Source organism: Rana temporaria, chromosome 11, assembly GCF_905171775.1.
Source record: "Rana temporaria chromosome 11, aRanTem1.1, whole genome shotgun sequence".
In the NCBI taxonomy this organism is placed as follows: domain Eukaryota; kingdom Metazoa; phylum Chordata; class Amphibia; order Anura; family Ranidae; genus Rana; species Rana temporaria.
The window spans coordinates 128,980,687-129,000,888 of NC_053499.1; the positions used below are offsets into that span (position 1 = coordinate 128,980,687).

A 20,202-nucleotide genomic window follows, 5' to 3' on the forward strand; every position below is an offset into this window, starting at 1 on the left:
TTGAGCTCTCTGAGTCAGTGTTCTGCACTTTTGGATGAAACAGGCGAGCTTCAAGTTTCCCAGGTAACTGTACTCTGTAAAGGCCTGTTAGGATTTCTCGCCCCCATTCTAATAGGCATAACTGCAAGAAGCTGCCTGGTCAACTCTTAGATCAACCACAAGCGTTTTCTGGTCAGGCACAACTTTTAAGACCATTCACTGGATCTGTACATCTGTTCAGGTTTTGCCTCTAAGGCCCATAGCTACACAGAACACAATTCTGACAAAAAAAAATCCCCACCACTGGGCAGCAGGGACTGGGTCAATCAGGGTGGCTTGGCTGGTGGAGGAGATGATAGACAATAGATTAACTTGTATTATATTAGTCTCTTATCAGACCCAGGGCACCCAGGGCATACTTATATCCAGGACCGTTTGAAGGAATTAGGGGGCCCCAAGCAAAATGGACATGGAGGCCCCCCGCGCACGCACAGCGCAGAACCACAGCAAGCAGAAAACCAACAGCCGGGTGGATGGAGGAGGTGATGGTGGGGCAAGATGAATCACTAGTGCCCCAGCATAGCATGAAATATAAAAGAGGGCTCAATATGGTGTAGATCAACCAATGAGTTTTATTTATAAAAATATCTTACAAATCAGTGTAAATATAGCCAATAAAATGTATCACAAAATGGTAAAATATGAATAAAAGCAATGTGCGAAGCATAAAGATGGCAGCATCTTTATGCTTGCCACATTTGCTTTTATTCATATTTTACCATTTTGTGATCACTTTCCATCCACCCGGCTGTGCCAGTGTGCCAGTGAGCTCGTGTAAGGGGGGTCCTTATTCCCAGGGCAGAACTTATTCGGCAGAACACCGGCCGGGTCCCTGCGCTACAGGAGATTCAGTTTCCTGTTCCCGGCCGGACTAAAAGGAAGTGAGCACTCAGTGTGCACTTCCTGTCGGTCCGGCCGGGAACAGGACACTGAATCTCCTGTACCGCGCGGTACTCGGCCGGACTGACAGGAGGAAAGAAGAGGAGCTCGGACACGCTACAGCCTGGAAAGGGGAAGTTGGGGGCCCCATGCCAGCTCTGGGCCCCAAGCAATTGTTTGTTTTGCCTGTCCTGTAGCGACGGGCCTGCTTATATCTTTATGGTTCTTATTACATGTTACATCATTCATTATTTGTTTTAATATTAGCTGTATTAGCATGACCACTTAGGAATTTTCTTCTAGTCACGGTACAAATTTGTAGCCTCTGCAGATGTTTGTTCAAAGAGCTTTGTTATTGATGACATTTATTTGTGCTTTTTACTAATTTGTTTTATATAAGCTGTTTATTCATTTAATCATTATGTAATTGTTCTCATCTTTAAGTTTTTCTTTCATTTATATATCTGCAAAGACTTGTTTGTTGTTTGCTGTTCTTTGCCAACCTTTGCCATTCTTCACCGCTGACAGTTTTTCACCCTCCTAGGCTTAATTTACCTGCTAATAAATATGACATGTTGTAACACCTCCTTTTGAACCCCCCTAGGCTTAATTTACCTGCTAATACATATGACATGTTGTAACACCTCCTTCTTCAAGTCTCTGCCCATTTCCCCCATTTTCAAGGTAACTTGCTTTTAAAAAATATACTCCTTACCGCAGCTACTTACTGAACCTTATTTGACAAAATTCTATCTTTCAGGTATTTACTACTACTATAAAGTCTATATAGAGTCATCCCTATGATTATTTTACAATGCAATACATTTTACAAACTAGTGAAAGTTATCATTGTGTATACACTTCTCAAAATGAAAAGATATGATTGATGTTTTTAAAAAATTTACAATATTGAATATTTTCAAATATTAGTAAGCTTCTTTATGAAATTATCTTTAGGTCCTGATTATTTTAAGGGAATATGTGTTTAGTTGCTCTTTATCAAAACATCTCTTTGAGGGGAACACCAAATGCCATGTTTAAAAATGTCCTTGATAGACATTTCTTATAGTTGTTTTGTTAGTACAATGTGCTTTTTTGTGCATGTGTGTATATACTGCATATACTGTATATGTGTATATATCCTTGACATTTTTCCTTTAAAATTATTTGATTATTGATAATCTACATTGTTCAATTTTATAGTTATACATCATTAACAAATCTGTTAGTGTTGATATATGTATGTTTTTAGCCCTGAAAAAGGGACCCTTTCTTCAGAAACATGTTAGATATTTCAGTTACAGTGCCAAATATTCATCATCTATCTCCTTTTTCTGATGTCTTGGCAGCCTAGTGTAGCTAGCTATCCTGAGATGTCTGGAGCAGTCATTTATTTCCCCTTCACCAAAGTACAATGAAGTGCATCTGATGAAGCCCCTCAGGTGGTGGCCATCCTTTGTGATATCCAAGCTGGCCAGCCTTTGAGCAATACAATCCAGCCAAGTCCATCTGATATTTACTGATCAATCTAGTAGCCTCTTATAGGACTTTATATGCTTACTTAATAATTTTATCAGATAAAGGACATCACATAGATCACATAATCAATTTAAACTTTTTTTATTTAACCTCTTCCCAACCAGCCGCCACAGTTTTAGTGTAGTGCAAAGTGGATTTGCCTTTCGTAAATAACCCCCATTGTGTTTTTTTTCAAAATTGTTGCTCTTCTTTTATTTATAGCGCAAAAAATAAAAACCGCAGAGGTGATTAAATATCACCAAAAGAAAGCTCTATTTGTGGGAAAAAAAGATCGTCAATTTTGTTTTGGTACAGCGTTGCATGACTGCGCAGTTGTTAGTTAAAACAATGCAGTGCCGTATTGCAAAAAAAATCTTTCAGGGATGAAGTGGTTAAACGATTGTTCCTTTATCACAAAATCACTGTACAGTACTACACACCCACAACCACCTATACCTTTAGAGATGAAGCACCCTCCTAGATTGATGCTATCATCATTATTTATCAGGTAAATTTAGTTATTTTTGAGCTTCTTGGTAATCAGTGGATCAGTGTGTAATTGCTTTGGGCTGTTCTGGGCTTCACTGGTGGCAGGTTTTATTGCTCCCCCCTGCCTTCTGGAAGATTCCAGAATATCATGGGCTGAAGCAAATCAGCAACTGTTCACCCCTGGTGCACTAATACTAAGGTTGGCCTCGCCTGGAACATTTCTTATGGTGTTTCAGTGCTGTTGATTCCCTGAGATATTGTTAAGGGGACTGTTCTAAGAAGTAGCTGCAGAGTGAAGAGTGTCCTATGATTACCGTTAAAGCAACCCCTAGACTATTCACTGAATACTGCTGTGTGCCTGGCTACCGCTGTACTGGTGGAAGAGGAACCTGGGACAAATCGAATAGGCCAAAATTCTAGTGAACATGCAAACCCCATTAAAGTCTATGGCACATGACCGTTTTTTACGACGTGAAAAACCAAGAGAAAAAATAGAGCAGGTTCTAAATTTGATAAGTGTAATGTATGGATTGCGCTACCCTGGTGGTTGGTCTATATCCACCTAGTTCTGGGCAATAATTACGATTATTGGCCCCTATATATATCACCCCTATTGACAATCCACCAAACATACAGGTATATGTGTATATGAATGTGTACCAAGTGCTCACATGTAAATATTCCTCTCAGAACAGTGTAAAAAAACACATACATATGCGTACCATACATATATTAAATAGTGCACTTAAAAAACGTGCGTTCCCCTATATTAAATTCAAAAGATCCTTGCCACGAAAACAAACATTTTTTTTATATATAATGACAACAAAAAAAATTATATAATTATATATATATATGTGATAGAAATTTATATATATGAAAATTGAATAGAGGTCTTCTAAATTGATCATCTTCCTTTTAAAGTCCCAAAATGTTAACCAGGTGCTCATAATCAATCAATGCTTCTCCTGTGAGGTGTTGAAACACAACGTAATTTCACCACTTCCGTGATAGTCCCGTCACCGTTAAAAATGGCCACTCACCAGATCACATTTAATAAATGCCTTTGGTTCATTTCCAGGATAACCACTCCTCTTTTGCGTCTCCACAAATGTCAGGTGTCTTGGGTATATTAGTATGGTCTCTTTTTCTCTATAAAAACTCACAGAAAAATAGTGCCCCTCATAGTGCAGTATGTAAAAAAAATTTTTTTTTTAAATCAAAGCATATATTGCACTCACATTTGGTTGTGCCCGTATGCCGGCACCAAGCTTCTCCAGCCGTGTATGCAAACATATGAAGGACAAAAAGCCGTTCCTCTCTCGTGTTCCCTCTACGCCTGTCTTACAGTCAGCGTGTTGTTCCGTAGATGTCAGCAGTCTCTACGCATTTCACAAGGTATATTGCGTCCTCAGGGTAGCGCAATCCATACATTACACTTATCTCATCCTGGATGAGACACTCTAAAGTGTCTTGCACCTTTTTTTGATTGCAGCAAACCCATTAATATAGCACAATTTTGTTTTGTTTTTTTTTCATTTGCGCCAGCAACACCCACCCCATATAGGTTCTAAATTTGTAAAGGCCATTTTTCTTGATGAGAAAAAAGCTCTGGAGCCTACACACGACCGTTTGAAAACGACCAATTTAAAAAATGGCATTTTTCTCGTTATGAAAAACGGTTGTGTGTACACAGCATCAGGCTTCATGTACACAGGACCTTTGAAAACCTCTACAGAATGCTGGAACTTGACAAATAGTAACCAACATTTAAAAACGTAAATTTTGCCACTTTCAAATGCCGCGTTTATGCACGTTTTTCTGCGTTTATAAGCGTTTTTGATAGAGAACAGATTTGATATATCTTTCTCTCAAGAAAGGAAACATCCGGTGTGTTGGTGGGGAGGCCCTGGAAAAACTAAAGTAGGGGTTATACATCTGGTGCTTTGTGACCTCTTATAATGTGGAGGTCTATGAAGGGGTGAGCACATTTATTTGTGTATATGTTAAGGCCAGGGCTCAAGTCCTGAGGGAACGGCATCCCTGCACTTTTTTCACAGCAGGAACGCAGTTCCCTTTGCAGGACTAGAGCAGTCCAGAGCAGCCGAGCCGCCCGAGCCAATCCTGCACTAAGCGGCGATGCCCAGCTCGAGTCACTGTCAGGGGCAGGCGAACCTTTCAAAGTCCTGCGATAACTCGCGGCAGACCTCCGCAATGTCTCCTGGGAACAATGACAAAAGCTCCCAGGAGACATTGCGGCATCGAGGAAGTGACGGAATACCCGCACACTACCCGATGAATCCATATACAGGAAGCGGACAGTAACTTAAAGGATTACTAAGGTACAGTGGATTGAAAAAAATAAAACATGCGGTTTAGTAATTATGCATATGAGCGTATCATTTTTATTTTTTGGGTGGGGTTCCCACACTTTTTTCCCCAGGACTTGACCCCTGGTTAAGGCGCATGGTGTGATTATTTGAAAAGAGTCGTAGTGATCCACAAGCTCTTCTTACTTATCACTACAAGGCATTGTGAAGAAATATTTGACTTTATATCATTTGTGCACTCTTTTTGAACTGTTTATAACACATTAATTTGTCTTGATGAAAATTATTACACGTTTCTTGTGTTTTGGGTAGTCTCACTCATAGCACTATACTATTATTATTTTTTTATTCTAGAGACAATAGTCTCTACTATAAAAATGAGGGGTGTTGAGGCGCTTGCTACTTAACAATAATTAATAGTTAATAAAGTGCTATGTGCAATCAATAGTGCAATGCTTTTTGTGCATAAATATTCGGTGAATAAACACACAATATAGGCAATGTAGGTGTCTGCTGTCTGCAACTGTAAGGCCCCATACACACGATAGAATTTATCCGCGAATACGGTCCAGCGGACCGTTTCCGCAGATAAATCCTCTCGTGGATTTCGGCAGATTTTCATGCGATGGTGTGTACACACTATCGCATTGAAATCCGCGCCGAAATCCTCTGGCGATGACGTGTCGCGCCGTCGCCACGATTATGAGGCGGCGACGTGCGCGACGCTGTCATATAAGGAATTCCACGCATGCGTCAAATCATTACGACGCATGCGGGGGATCCCTTCGGACGGATGGATTCGGTGAGTCTGTACAGACCAGCGGATCCATCCGTTGGGATGGATTCCAGCAGATGGATTTGTTGTGCATGTCAGCGAATATCCGATCTGCTGGAATCCATCCCAGGGGAGATATATCCGCGGATAAAGATCCGCTGGCGTGTACACACCATAGGATCTATCCGCTGAAACCCATTTGCTGGGATTTATCTGCGGATGGATTCTATGGTGTGTATGGGGCCTGAGTCTCTGTGCAAAAACAACTTTTAAACAGGCCTTTTTTAAATCCACACTGGCAGCGGCTTAACAACCTTTACCATGGACGGATGGCTCCCAGCTTTTATTCTCCAAAACAGCAGTGGAAGGTTAAAAATATTTCTCTTGCATACATTCATTCATTTTCTTCAAGTATGATTTGTTTGCCTTGCTCTGCATTGGTGCAGCACCTTCTGGCCAGAAAAATACTTTGACTGCACCGAGCTCTATTGGATGCAGGTTGCAGAGCAGTATACTGAGTGTGTTTTGGAGAATAAAAGCTGGGAGCCATCCGTCCATGGTAAAGGTTGTTAAGTCGCTGCCAGTGTGGATTTAAAGAGGCCTGTTTAAAAGTTAGCTAAGAGTCATCCATCTATGGTAAAGGTTACACTGCTATTCAGGAGCCGCTGCCAGTGTGGATTTATAGAGGCTTGATTACAAGCCAGCTAAGGTGAGAGGCTGGGGGAAACAGGGTCACCTGGATTGGAGCACCTTAGGCCCCGTACACACGACCGGATCTGTCCGTTAGGATTTATCCGCGGATCAGTTCCAGCAGACAAATCCGGTCGTGTGTACGGCCTAGCGGACATTTTTCGGCGGACATTTGTCCAGCCGACTGTTTTTCAAGTGGATAAAAATTTCTTAGCATGCTAAGAAATCTATCCGCTGGAAACCTGTCCGTCTGACTTATCCGGTCGTCTGTACAGACTCACCGGATAAGTCCGACCGATCCCCATCCCTCGCATGCGTCGAAGTGATTCGACGCATGCGTGGAAGTATTTACCTTCCAGGGTCGCGCACGTCGCCGCGTCATCGTCGCCGCGACGGCGCGGACACGTCACCGCGTATGTTTTCCGTGGGGATTTTGATCTGATGGTGTGTACAGCCCATCAGATAAAAATCCGGAGCAGAAATGTCCGATGGAAACGGTCCGGCGGACCGTTTTCATCGGATATCCGCTCGTGTGTACAGGGCCTAACACGTGTGAATTGTTGTTGATTGGAGCACCATACACTTTAGGAATTGCAGTGGACGTTGGAATAGTGTGTTGTTTAACAGTCATAGTGTGACAGAGCATAATTGGTTCAGTCGATCATACTGTATGATTGGTTCTGAAAAATAGTGTAAATCAACATGAATACGTTTCTTTCAGAAATAAAATATTTAGGAAAGCCCAATATAAATTAATGTTCTTTTGCAAAATTAAAATGGTTATGATTGAAAGTGTAGTAAGAAGAAAAATACAGTAATCTGGTAAGATTGTTGCTTTTACAAAATGTAATTTAGTCATGGGATAAAGAGGGTTCAACTAAGAAAGTAGATTGGATTAATTATATTTACTATAACCAACAGAGGTTTGTTAACTAAACAGGGATGCACTGTCTTTGCGGCTGGACACTGAAGGAAGCAGACTGTTCCTCTTTTTCTGCATGCTTTCACAATTTGGGTCAGAGGCAGTTTTAGGTTGCCCTGGAGTTGTGCCAGGGGATATCCATTTCAGTTCGTATTCCAATCCTCACCTGAGGGCCCTCCTGGAATGTGGAATGTGTTGGAAACTTTGTGTTGGTGCAGACATTTATTTTTTCCAGATAACTCTTCAAGGAGAACCCCTGAGACGAACGTAAGGAACAGTAAGGTAACGGTAGGCCCAAATCTAAGCCAGCAGCTCCTTCGGGGGTAGTGCTACACAATCTTTATATTTCATTCACAGCATGTTTTCTTCTTTATCGGTTCACTGTCTTAAAAGTTTGGCATAAAAAGGAATTTTTAAATATATATTTTTTTCACAAAAACTGTAATGGGATTTGTTGCTGTAGCCAACATTACAGTTCTAGTTTTTCTTTTTTCCATTTAAACTTTTATTATTTCAGATGGAAGGATTCGGCTTCAGCGGAGTGACAGAGATAGTGAATGAGATGTATAAGATCCCTGTGTTGATATCCAAGGGCATGTTCCAGCTCTATTCCAGTCACATGGAGATCCTGGCTGTAGTTGGAGGGTGTTTCATCATATGGAATGTTTCCAGATTTCTTCACTTCTGGTATTCAATGATACAGCAATATGCCATTCCTTGTTTTCTAAGCAGGACCAAGCATATCAGACAGTATGGAGAATGGGCTATAGTTACTGGTGAGTCAGAAGATCTGAAATATAAAAGCATGTAACTGAATTATGTTTTATTTCTTACTTGTATTTGTTGACATAAGATGGTGACCTGTTAACAGTCTTTCTGCATTGCTGAGACACAACAGTGGTGCCAAGGACACTTGAACCCTGCGTGCAGCCTCCTGAGAAATGTCTGTAGTATGCTAGGAAGTCTTCAGTGACTTCTCTGATATAAACAACTTTCAATACATTTTCTAGCATCTGGCCTGGATGAAGCCTCACCTCAGAGGGCCAGAGAGACAAAGGGCTTGCTGCTTAAAGTGGTTGTAAACCCTTTACAACCACTTTTACCTACAGGTAAGCTCAAAATATCTCCTAAACCTCCACGGTTTGGGAGTTATTTGCAAAAAGGGCGGGCGCCGATGTCTACTGCGCATGTGCCGTAGACATCGGCACATGTGCCGTAGACATTGGCGCAGGCGCACTTTAGAAACCTTTAGAAATGGTGATCATGCATTTTCTAAAGGTGATCGTGCCATGACTGGAGGCTCCTGCGCACATGCCATCATCAAGGCTCTGGCCAATCAGAGGAAGAGGTTGAAAGATGGACGATTCGTGGAGGTGAGAAAATTTGGGACATGGCAGGCTTCGGTTTTAGGTAAGTGACACATAATGGGCTACAATGCGATGCATAGTAGCCAATTATGCTTTACCTTTGCAGGGAAACAAAGAGGAAGTAAAACCCTTTAGGGGTTTACTTCCTCTTTAAAACGATATTAAACAGAGAAGTATTAATTGGCATAATTCATTCACATAAATCATATATATCATGCCACTCTATTTTGTTTTTAAAAAATCCTCTAATTACCTCATTCCTGCAGCGCTGTTGTGTGGGCACCTGATCTTTTCCTGTTCTTTGACATCTTCCGGGAAATATCTTTGAGGACAGGCTGATGCATGCTCTCTACAGTGTGAGTTTCTGTTTGGCCCAGAGGACACCCAGGATGCCAGGCGCATGAATTACAGCGGCAGGGTGTTTTTTGAAGCACCTAATTAGAGCCAGAGGCTCTAATAGGCTTCAAAATAGGGTGGACTTGTGGCACAGAGCATTGCACTCAGACCCCACCCAGGTGTGTTAGATAAGCAAATTAATATTTGCTTTTCTAACACTGAATCGCCTCTTCGCCAATCAGGAAGCCTGTGTCTGATACCCGTTTCCCGATTATCTGAAAGGTCAGGCGATACTTTTGGACGCCTTGGTGGAGGAGAAGTAGGATACACGGCGGAAGCCACCATGGTCCACACCACAGGGGGGGGGGAAGCTGCCGTACATGCTGCCTGCCTGCCTGCTTCCTAGATAGGGGTAAGTGTGGAGTTTTAAGGCCTGGCCTGGAAGGATTCTACCATAGGCGAGATTGGAGGAGGCTTTCCTGAGGGGCAGCGGGAGCCAGGAGACGACAGTGTACTGCAGCATGGGGCAAGATACATACAAGGGAAAAGACTGCCATAGGTAGCAAGTCTCTCTGGAAGATAGCGTAGTGCTCAAATCTTACCTCCTTGCCCTGGGAGATCTCCAGAAGGGCAGTCGGGTAGACTAGTGAGGAGGGTCAATAGGGTGGACTGGTGAAGAGGAGCAGCCAGGTGGGCTGGTGAATAAGCAGCCAGGTGGTATAGTATTTCCTGCAGAAGGTACAATTGGAATCCGTGTCTATAAAGGAGCTGGAGGTACTTCAGGAGGCAGTCCACAACCAACACTTTGTCCTACTTCTACAAGGGACATAGGCTCGGTTTACTCGGCAAGAACCAGCAAGAAAACTGCTTGCCGAGTAAACCAAGCGTGTGAACGAGGCTTTCAGGTTTCTCGTCGAGAAAACTGCCCAAAATCTCAACGAGAAAAATAGAAAACATGTTCTCTATTTTCTCGTTGTGATTCTCAGTAGTGTTTTCCTGCCGAGAAACCCAAGAGTGTGTATACTTACCTGTCGCCGTGGAACTGACTCGAAATGACTTTGACGCATGCGCGGTAGCTTCCTAGGCATCGGTAGGGTGCAGCAAGATGGCGGCAACAGCATCGAATGTGAGGAGCGCATGCTCGTTGTACCACGGGTTCTTTTGAAAGGAGTGTCTGTACACTCAGGCGGTAAGAGATTCTTGCCAAGAATCTCGTCAGGAAAAACAATGTTTTTTTCCTGACGAGATTCTGGCCTGTGTGTACAGGGCTTAGCTACTTGCCGACCGCCCACCGTCGTTATACGTCATCACTTTAAAGATGAATATCTCGGTAACGGCAGCAGCTGCTGCCACAATCAAGATATTCATCTCTTCAGTGGGCGGTCCGGTACACGATAACGGCGGTCTCCGCGGCGGATTCGCCGCGAGATCGACGTTATCGGTGGCGGGAGAGGGCCTCCCGCCGCTCTCCCGCACCCTCCGCTGCTTACCGTAGCCGTCGGTAGCGGCGGAGGCGATCGGGACCGTTCGGCTGGTGACTGGGGACGAGACTGAAGGAAAAATCTCCTTCACCCGTCCCCATAGCTCTGCTGGGCGGAAGTGACGTCAAAACGTCAGTCCCGCCCAGTGTCTTAAAGCAACATTTTTTTTGTCATTTGAAAAAATTACATTTACAAATTTTTTTTTTTTTTTTGCATTTAAGCCTAAATATGAGATCTGAGGTCTTTTTGACCCCAGATCTGATATTTAAGAGGACCTGTCATGCTTTTTTCTATTACAAGGGAATAAAAGTGATAATTTTTTTATTTTTTTTATTTCAGTGTTAAAAATTGTAAAATAAATAAAAATAAATGCGAAAACCCCTAAAAAAATTTTTTAAAGCGCCCCGTCCCGACGAGCTCGCACGCAGAAGCGAACGTATACGCGAGTAGCGCCCGCATATGAAAACGGTGTTCAAACCACACAAGTGAGGTATCGCCGAGATAGTTGGAGCGAGAGCAATAATTTTAGCCTTAGACCTACTCTGTAACTCAAAAAATGCAACCTGTAGAATTTTTTAAACATTGCCTATCGAGATTTTTATGGGTAAAAGTTTGACGCCATGCCATGAGCGGGCGCAATTTTTAAGCTTGACATGTTGGGTATCATTTTACTCGGCGTAACATTATCTTTCACAATATATAAAAAAATTGGGCCAAATTTATTGTTGTCTTATTTTTTTATTTAAAAAAGTGATTTTTTTCCAAAAAAAGTGCGCTTATAAGACCGCTGCGCAAATACGGTGTGACAAAAAGTATTGCAATGACTGCCATTTTATTCTCTAGGGTGTTAGAAAAAATAAATATATAATGTTTGGGGGTTTTAAGTAATTTTCTAGCAAAAAAAATGTTTTAGTCTCGTAAACACCGAATCTGAAAAACAGGCCCGGGGCTAAAGTGGTTAAGAGTTCCTAGCCTATAAGGGGAATTTGCATCTTTTAGGAGACTGCCAGTACCGAAGAGTGGAGAATCTGAGTTGAAGCTGTACATAGGGAGGAAGTTGGCCCCCTCAGGCAGACTGGGGCGACGTCATTTGATGTCATCCCAGAACAACAGAGCATTCCACCCGCCATCATTTGTCTATATGGCACGCAGGAGGTAGTTATGGATGTCTTTTCAGTGTAGCATTAGTATGTCCAGCAGACTATTCTTGTATATTACACGATAATGAACCACCGCCTAACACAGTCTCTATAAATCACTGCGCCCTATAATTTATTTTTCACAGGAGCCACAGACGGCATTGGTAAAGCATACGCAGAGGAATTGGCAAGTCATGGTATGAACATCATCCTGGTTAGCCGCAACCCTGAGAAACTGAAGAAAGTATCTGAAGACATTGCTGCGACTTACAAAGTAAAAACTCAGTTCATAGTGGCTGATTTCAGCCTGGGACGTGAAGTCTATCCGCATATTAAGGAGGCTCTGAGAAATGTAGAAGTGGGTATTTTAGTTAACAATGTTGGAGCGTACAATGAGTATCCACAGATCACTACAGAGGTTCCAGAAGAAAAACTATGGGAAATTATTAATGTCAACATTGCCGCAGCTGTCATGATGGTTCATATCGTTCTCCCAGGGATGGTACAGAGGAAGAGAGGAGCCATTGTCAATGTGTCCTCTGCAACTTCTTGCAAACCCACCCCTCTAATGAACATGTATGCATCTTCCAAGGTAAAGTATCTACCTGACTAACTGCTGGAAAATAAGAAGTATAATTGACTAATGCCTTCATTTAAAGTGTACTGTATGTAAACCCAATTACTATAATCTCATATAGGCTTTAACGTTATATTTCAATATTTTTTTAAATATTTGAAAGCTGAAGCTTTCAATATAGTGGCACTAAACTCTTTTTTCTTTGTTTAAAAAATCTCTAATGCCGCGTACACATGTAATTTCCGACAACAAATGTTCCATGTGAGCTTGTTGTCGGAAAATCCGACCGTGTGTAGGCTCCATCGGACTCGGCTCTCGGAATTTCTGGCAACAAATGCTTGAGAGCTGGTTCTCAATTTTTCCGACAACAAAAGTTCTTGTCAGAAATTCCGATCATCTGTAGCCAATTCCGACGCTCAGAACCAATTTGACGCATGCTCGGAATCACTGAACTTCATTTTTCTCGGCTTGTCGTAGTGTTGTACGTGACCGCGTTCTTGACGTTCAGAATTTCCTACATTTGTGTGACCGTGTGTATGCAACACAAATTTGAGTGAACAATGCGTCTAAAAAAACACATGGTTTTGATGTCGGAATGTCCGATCGTGTGTACGCGGCATAGGTATTGTTTTCAGGCCTCTTTTTGTCCCTTGTATGCTGCCTCACCTCCACTGATGTACCTCACTGCTAGTAGTGCAGAGCGAGCAGTGTCGTTAATTTGATAATAATGCTCTATGTGTAGTAAAATTCCTAATAGAGCTGAATGTGTCTGCATGAAGATGTGTAGTCCATCCCCGGGATGAACAGGAGAAGGTGGCTATGTTCACATACCCAAGGTTTACCTATAGATAGTGGAAATATCTCCTAAACGTGCACCGATTAAGAGATATTTCACTTGCAGTGCGCTAATGCCGTCATGTGCTGTGAAGAAACAGACCTCCGTGCCGTTTCTTCCCCAGCGTGTGCCATAACCGACAGCTCCCGTACGCATGTGCGGGAGTGACGTCAGGCGGCTCCGGGCAGTCACAGAGTCGGAGTCCGCGGCCCCGCAAAGAAGAGGGGCGAAGATGGCACAGCGGAAGGCGCGGGCTTCGTTTGAAGGTAAGTGTCAACTGAAACTCTGCTTTAACTCTGCTTTAACTTTAACGGAAATACTGAACATAACAAGCACAGTAATGCCTCAGTAAGCACTTGTTCACTAGGGATAAGCTTTATGTTCGGGTTTAAGCATTATTTAAATCACTGCTCCCGTAAAAAACGGCGGAGGAAGCCTATTTTTTAAATGTATCTGCCTTTGAGAATCGGCGTAAAGATACGACGGCGCAGATTTGAAATTACGGCGGCGTATCTGGAGATACGCCGCCGTATGTTGTTGCTGAATCTAGCATATTAACCACTTCCCGACCGCCGCATGTAGATATACGTCGGCAGAATGGCACGGACAGGCACATCAACGTACCTGTACGTGCCTGCCTAGGTGTGGGTCGGGGGTCAGATCAGGACCCCCCCGCTACATCCGGCGGTCGGGTTCCCTCGGGGAGCGATCCGGGACGACGGCGCGGCTATTTGTTTATAGCCGCTCCGTCGTGATCGCTCCCCGGAGCTGAAGAACGGGGAGAGCCGTATGTAAACACGGCTTCCCCGTGCTTCACTATGGCGCTGCATCGATCGAGTGATCACTTATATAGGGAGACTCGATCGATGACGTCATTCCTACAGCCACACCCCCCTACAGTTGTAAGCACACACTAGGTGAACACTAAATCCTACAGCGCCCCCTGTGGTTAACTCCCAAACTGCAACTGTCATTTTCACAATAAAGAATGCAATTTAAATGCATTTTTTGCTGTGAAAATGACAGTGGTCCCAAAAATGTGTCAAAATTGTCCGAAGTGTCCGCCATAATGTCGCAGTCACTAAAAAAATCGCTGATCGCCGCCATTAGTAGTAAAAAAAATATAATTAATAAAAATGCAATAAAACTATCCCCTATTTTGTAAACGCTATAAATTTTGCGCAAACCAACCGATAAACGCTTATTGCGATTTTTTTACCAAAAATAGGTAGAAGAATACGTATCGGCCTAAACTGAGGAAAAAAATAAATTTTATATATGTTTTTGGGGGATATTTATTATAGCAAAAAGTAAAAAATATTTTTTTTTTCAAAATTGTCGCTCTATTTTTGTTTATAGCGCAAAAAATAAAAACCGCAGAGGTGATCAAATACCACCAAAAGAAAGCTCTATTTGTGGGGAAAAAAGGACGCCAATTTTGTTTGGGAGCCACGTCGCACGACCGCGCAATTGTCTGTTAAAGCGACACAGTGCCGAATTGTAAAAACCCCTTGGGTCATATAGCAGCATATTGGTCCGGTCCTTAAGTGGTTAACCTTTAAAATTAGCACTTTTGATTTTTCATGTTCATGTCCCATAGACTTTAGCGGTGTTCGTGTGTTCGAACTAATTTTTTGCCTGTTCGCATGTTCTGCTGCAAATCGAACCGTGGGGTGTTCGGCTCATCCCTACTCTTTAATAGGGATGAGCCGAACACCCCCCCCCCCCGCAGTTCGGTTTGCACCAGAACATGCGAACAGGCAAAAAGTTCTAGCGAACATGTGAACCCTATTAAAGTCTATGGGACACGAACATAACAAAAATCTAAAGTGCTCATTTTAAAGGCTTATCTGCAAGTTATTGCCATAAAAAGTGTATGGGAACCCGGGTAAAATGAAATATTCCTTTAAATATTGTGTCTGGGGGGGTGCCCTTAGTCTGCCTGTAAAGTGGTGCATCTGTGCAATGTGTAGAACAGTGCCGCAGAAAAATGTAATTTCTAAAGGAAAAAATGTAATTAAAACTTTCTTGCGGCTGTAATGTATTGCCAACTTCTGGCAAAACAGATGAAAAATCAAGAAAAAAAAATCGGCATGGGGAACGCCTCGGCAAAAAAATACAAATAAAAAAAGCCGTTGGATTCCCCCCAAAATCTATACCAGAACCATTATCCTAGCAAGCAGCCTGGAGGACAGAATGGGGGGGGGGGGCAAGTGAGCGCCCCCCCCCCAAACCATACCAGGCCACATGCCCATGTTGATGGGGACAAGGGTCTCGTCCTGACAACCCTGGCCATTTGTTGTCGGGGTCTGCGGGTGGGGGGGCTTATCGGAATCTGGATGAAAAGTGTCATAAAAAAAAATGTCAAAAAGTAAAAACCACAATAGACAGTTTTTGGCAATTCCTTTTATTAACCATTTAAGGACCGGGCCTCTTTCTGAGTTTTGGTGTTTACAAGTTAAGAAAATTACTTAGAACCTCCAAACATTATATATCATTTTGTTTTCTAACACCCTAGAGTATAAAATGGCAGTTGTTGCAATACTTTTTGTCACACCGTATTTGCGCAGCGGTCTTACAAAAGCACTTTTTTTAATTAAAAAATAAGACAACAGTAAAGTTATATATTGTGAAAGATAATGTTACGCCGAGTAAATTGATACCCAACATGTCACGCTTCAAAATTGCGTCCGCTCGTGGAATGCCGACAAACTTTTACCCTCAAAAATCTCCATAGGCGACGTTTAAAAAATTCTACAGGTTGCATGTTTTGAGTTACAGAGAAGGTCTAGGGATAGAATTATTTTCATATGCGGGCGCTACTCACCTATGCGTGCACTTCTGCACACAAACTCGGCGGGATGTGGCGCGTTTAAAAAAAAAATCGTATTTATTTTCCCTTTTATTTTACATTTTTACACTGTTCTTTTAAAAAAATGATTGTGTCACTTTTATTCCTATTACAAGGAATGTAAACATCCCTTGTAATAGAAAAAAGCATGACAGGACCCCTTAAACATGATATCTGGGGTCAAAAAGACCTCAGATCTCATATTTACATTAAAATGCAATAATTTTTTTTATGTCCCTTTAAGAGCTATGGGCGGAAGTGACGTTTTGACGCCTGCGCTGTCTATTGTCTACACTGACTACACTGTATAATAATAATCTAGCTCAAGTTCTTTCACTCTCCTCCACGTATCACACTACATACGGCCGCCGTGTAAGCAGCCTTATATAGTGTGGGGCGTTGACTTAGCCCCCTGAGCAATTGGCCAAAGGCACCCTGCCTCCTTGTGATTGGCCAAAGCATGCAGGTCAGGTGCATGCTTTGACCAATCGGCAGCCGTCAATGCATTGCGACCTCGCAGTGCATTATGGGGCACTGCACGGTGTTCGAATTTGCCGCAAACGCCCCATATGTCCAGTTCATCTGCGAACAAACGAACACCCGATGTTCGAGTTGAACTTACGTTCGATTCAAACATCAGGACCATCTCTAGTCTTTAACCTCCCTGGCGGTATGATTCTTTCAGAAAAAAGGTGCTGAAAGCGGTACCAATATTTGCAAGGAAATTTGGCGTTTTATACTGTAGGCCTGTAATTTTTAGGAATAACTCACTTAAATCTGACCAAACAAGAGTCTTGTAGGCATCCCGGGTATGAATTTAAAAAAAATAAAAATTATAAATTATAATATAATAAATAATTATAAATAATTATAACAAATAATAATTTAATTATAATAAAAATTATTCAATATTGTAATCAACTCAAAATCACTGAAATTTGCTCAGTTGCAGAATTGTCGCTGTCATTACTTTTTTTTTTTTATGACGAATTTCCCCACAAATCGCTATCGCACAATTCTGCAAGTGATTATAATTTATTATCGCTGTTTTCTAGCTGTTCTAAAACCATTTTTGACATAAAAAGACACTTTTGGTTGCTATGGACAATCTACAGTTTGCAGGCAGAAAGAACAGTTTTTATTTTATACAAGTACATGCAGGACACTGGGCAGACCACTAGGGACAAGGGGGGTGTGTATGTTTTACATACAGTACTGTAATCTATAAGATTATAGTACTGTATGTAATGTGTTTGTTTACGTTTTTGAATTTGGCGCCGTTCTCCGCTCCCGTGCGTCGTAACGTCGCAGGGAACGGAGATCGGCGGCACAGGAGGACACTGTGTGAATCGAGCGAGGTCCCGCTCGCTCACACAGCGCGGTGGCATCGCTGGATCCAGGGACAAGGTAAGTAAACCAAGCCTGTGGATCCAGCGAGGCGAGCCCGAGTCTGACTCGGGGTTACCGATCCTAGCACAAATTCTAACCCCGAGTCAGACTCGGGAACACCGCCAGGGGGGTTAATAGTGTGACTCTAGCCACATCAGGCCATAAGAATAGTATTAAAAAAATCTCACAGGGCCCCTTCACATTTGTGCGTTGCTGCAATGCACACTAAAACATGTATTTCTGCAAAACATGGCAATGTACAGTAGCTGTTCTATCTGCATTGTGGTGTCATTTATTGTGAATGATAAATTAGATTCACTATTAACATGGACACAGAAAAACACACATGTAATTTTTTCAGAATAATCAAATGGTAGGAATCTGCAACAAAGTTTGTTGAAATCCCTGAAATGTACATAGATCACCCAGAGGAGAATGTTTTTCTCAACAAAAGTGGAGTTACTCTTTAAGTATACAGTGGAACCTCGGTGTAAGAGTAACTTGGTTTGAGAGCGTTTTGATTTGCGAACAACTTTTTTCTTAAGTTCTGACTCGGTTTGCGAGTGTTGACTCGCAAGACAAGCAGAATTCAAGCTAAATAGGCCTGCAGTACCTCATTTGGCTTGAGGTACAGGGGCACAGAAGCCGAGCAGAGCCGAAAATAGGCCTGCAGTACCTCATTTGGCCTGAGGTAGGGGGGCGCAGGAGCCAAGAAAAGCCAAACATTGGCCTGCAGTACCTCATTTGGCCTGAGGTATGGGGGCGCAGGAAACGAGCCAAAGTGTCCTTGGGCCTTTTCGGACGTTTACGGCGCTCTCTGGCGCCCCCCACCTCTGGCCGCATTCGGTATTGCATCCCATTAAAGTCAATGCAGAACAAATTATTTTCATTTCAATTGACTTCAATGCAAAAACGCTCTTTGATATGCGAGTACTTTGGATTACGAGCATACTCCTGGAACAGATTATGCTCGTAATCTGAGGTTCAACTGTAAAAGAGTTTCGGACTGTCCATCAGATGTGGATGCAAAAAACAAAATAGATTTTGCATTGCTAAGGAGGAGGTGAGCTAGTACTAAATTGTTAATTGTTTAAATTTGTTTCCACAGTTGTTGTTATCTTATTGGATTCCGGAATGGCTCTGGGTATCAATAATTACGTTTCTCTGCAACAGCGCTCGCATGGTGCGCAATCAAAAACCAGTGAAGTTATAAAAATCCACCAAATTTCTCCACTGTTGAATATGTAAAAGATTTGTAATCCTCAATATTCTATACTTATATTTCCTCTTTATATTCCAAAGTATATTGGGCCAGATTCACAAAAGAGATACGACGGCATATCTCCTGATACGCCGTCGTATCTCTGTTTTAGGGTCTTCCTCACTATGCGACTGATTCATAGAATCAGTTACGCATAGTTAGCCCTAAGATCCGACAGGTGTAATTGAATTACACTGTCGGATCTTAGGATGCAATACCTCGGCCGCCGCTGGGGGGAGTTTGCGTCGTAAACCAGCGTCAGGTATGCAAATTAGTAGTTACGGCGATCCACAACGGTTTTTCGCGTTTGTTACGTCGCTGCTAATCTAGTTTCCCGTCGCAAAGTTAGTCGTCGTTTTAGCTGCCCTATCTTTACACAGCCCATGTTAAAGTATGGCAGTCGTTCCCGCGTCAAATTTCAATTTTTTTTCTTGCGTAAGACGTCCGGGAATACGAAAGTATGCTACGCACGTCGCCGTTTGAAAAAATGACGTCACTTCGCGCAAAAGCACGGCAGGAATTTCAAAACGGAGCATGCGCAGTAGGTCTGGCGCGGGAGCGCGCCTAATTTAAATTGCACACGCCCCTTTGAATTACGCGGGCTTACGCCAGAGGCCGCCGGCATAAGTTTTCACGCAAGTGCTTTGTGAATCAGGCACTTGCGATGAAAACTTGCGGCGGTGTAACGTATCTACGATACGTTACGCCGCCGCGATTCTACGTGAATCTGGCCCATTGTGTTCATATTTTTTCTTTTTAGAATTATCCATATCTTCAACATCATTATTGGCTCAATTCACTTACTTTTACTGTTACTAAGTACTGCACGTATTTTACTCTTCTTAGTTATTATTAATATTTTTATGACCCTAGGCTATATTTGTTCATACCAAGATTGCAAATGTATTACTTTTCATTTTAATGATTGTTCTGCCTAATTTTTATGTAATTGTTTCTGTGTTGAACAGCATGACGTTATTATCTTTCTGTAGTATGCTGTTATCTATCTCTACAAATGTGATTTTTGGTATGTTCCTCTGTCGTCCCCCTCTGTTTAGTGCTGGTCCTAGCGCAGTGGTTCTCAACTTTTCTAGTGTCGTGACCCATTGATAAAATATCTCAAGTTGTGGGGACCCCCAACAGTAACATTTTTGTAGCGTGGGTTGTCAGCACCCAAGGAAAGACAAGAAATTGGCACCCCTAACCCACGGACATTTAGCTCTCCCTGAGTCCCTTCCACTCGTACCATATTAAACCCCTTATGGTACATTTTAGGATGTACACTCTTTCTTTGTTCTCCTTTTTTTCCCTTTTATGCCTCTCT

General features: G+C 42.4%; 1 protein-coding gene across 1 annotated transcript; it reads left to right on the forward strand.

Annotated features, from left to right (window-relative positions):
* Nucleotides 1–1,104: 1,104 nt before the first annotated feature.
* Nucleotides 1,105–18,987, forward strand: LOC120917668 (inactive hydroxysteroid dehydrogenase-like protein 1). The gene is made up of 4 exons (XM_040329124.1): nt 1,105–1,678; nt 8,160–8,418; nt 12,112–12,557; nt 18,726–18,987. Exons 2-4 carry the CDS (start codon nt 8,160–8,162, stop codon nt 18,828–18,830), a joined length of 810 nt encoding a protein of 269 aa, XP_040185058.1. The 5' UTR covers nt 1,105–1,678; the 3' UTR covers nt 18,831–18,987.
* The last annotated feature ends 1,215 nt before the right edge of the window (nt 18,988–20,202 follow it).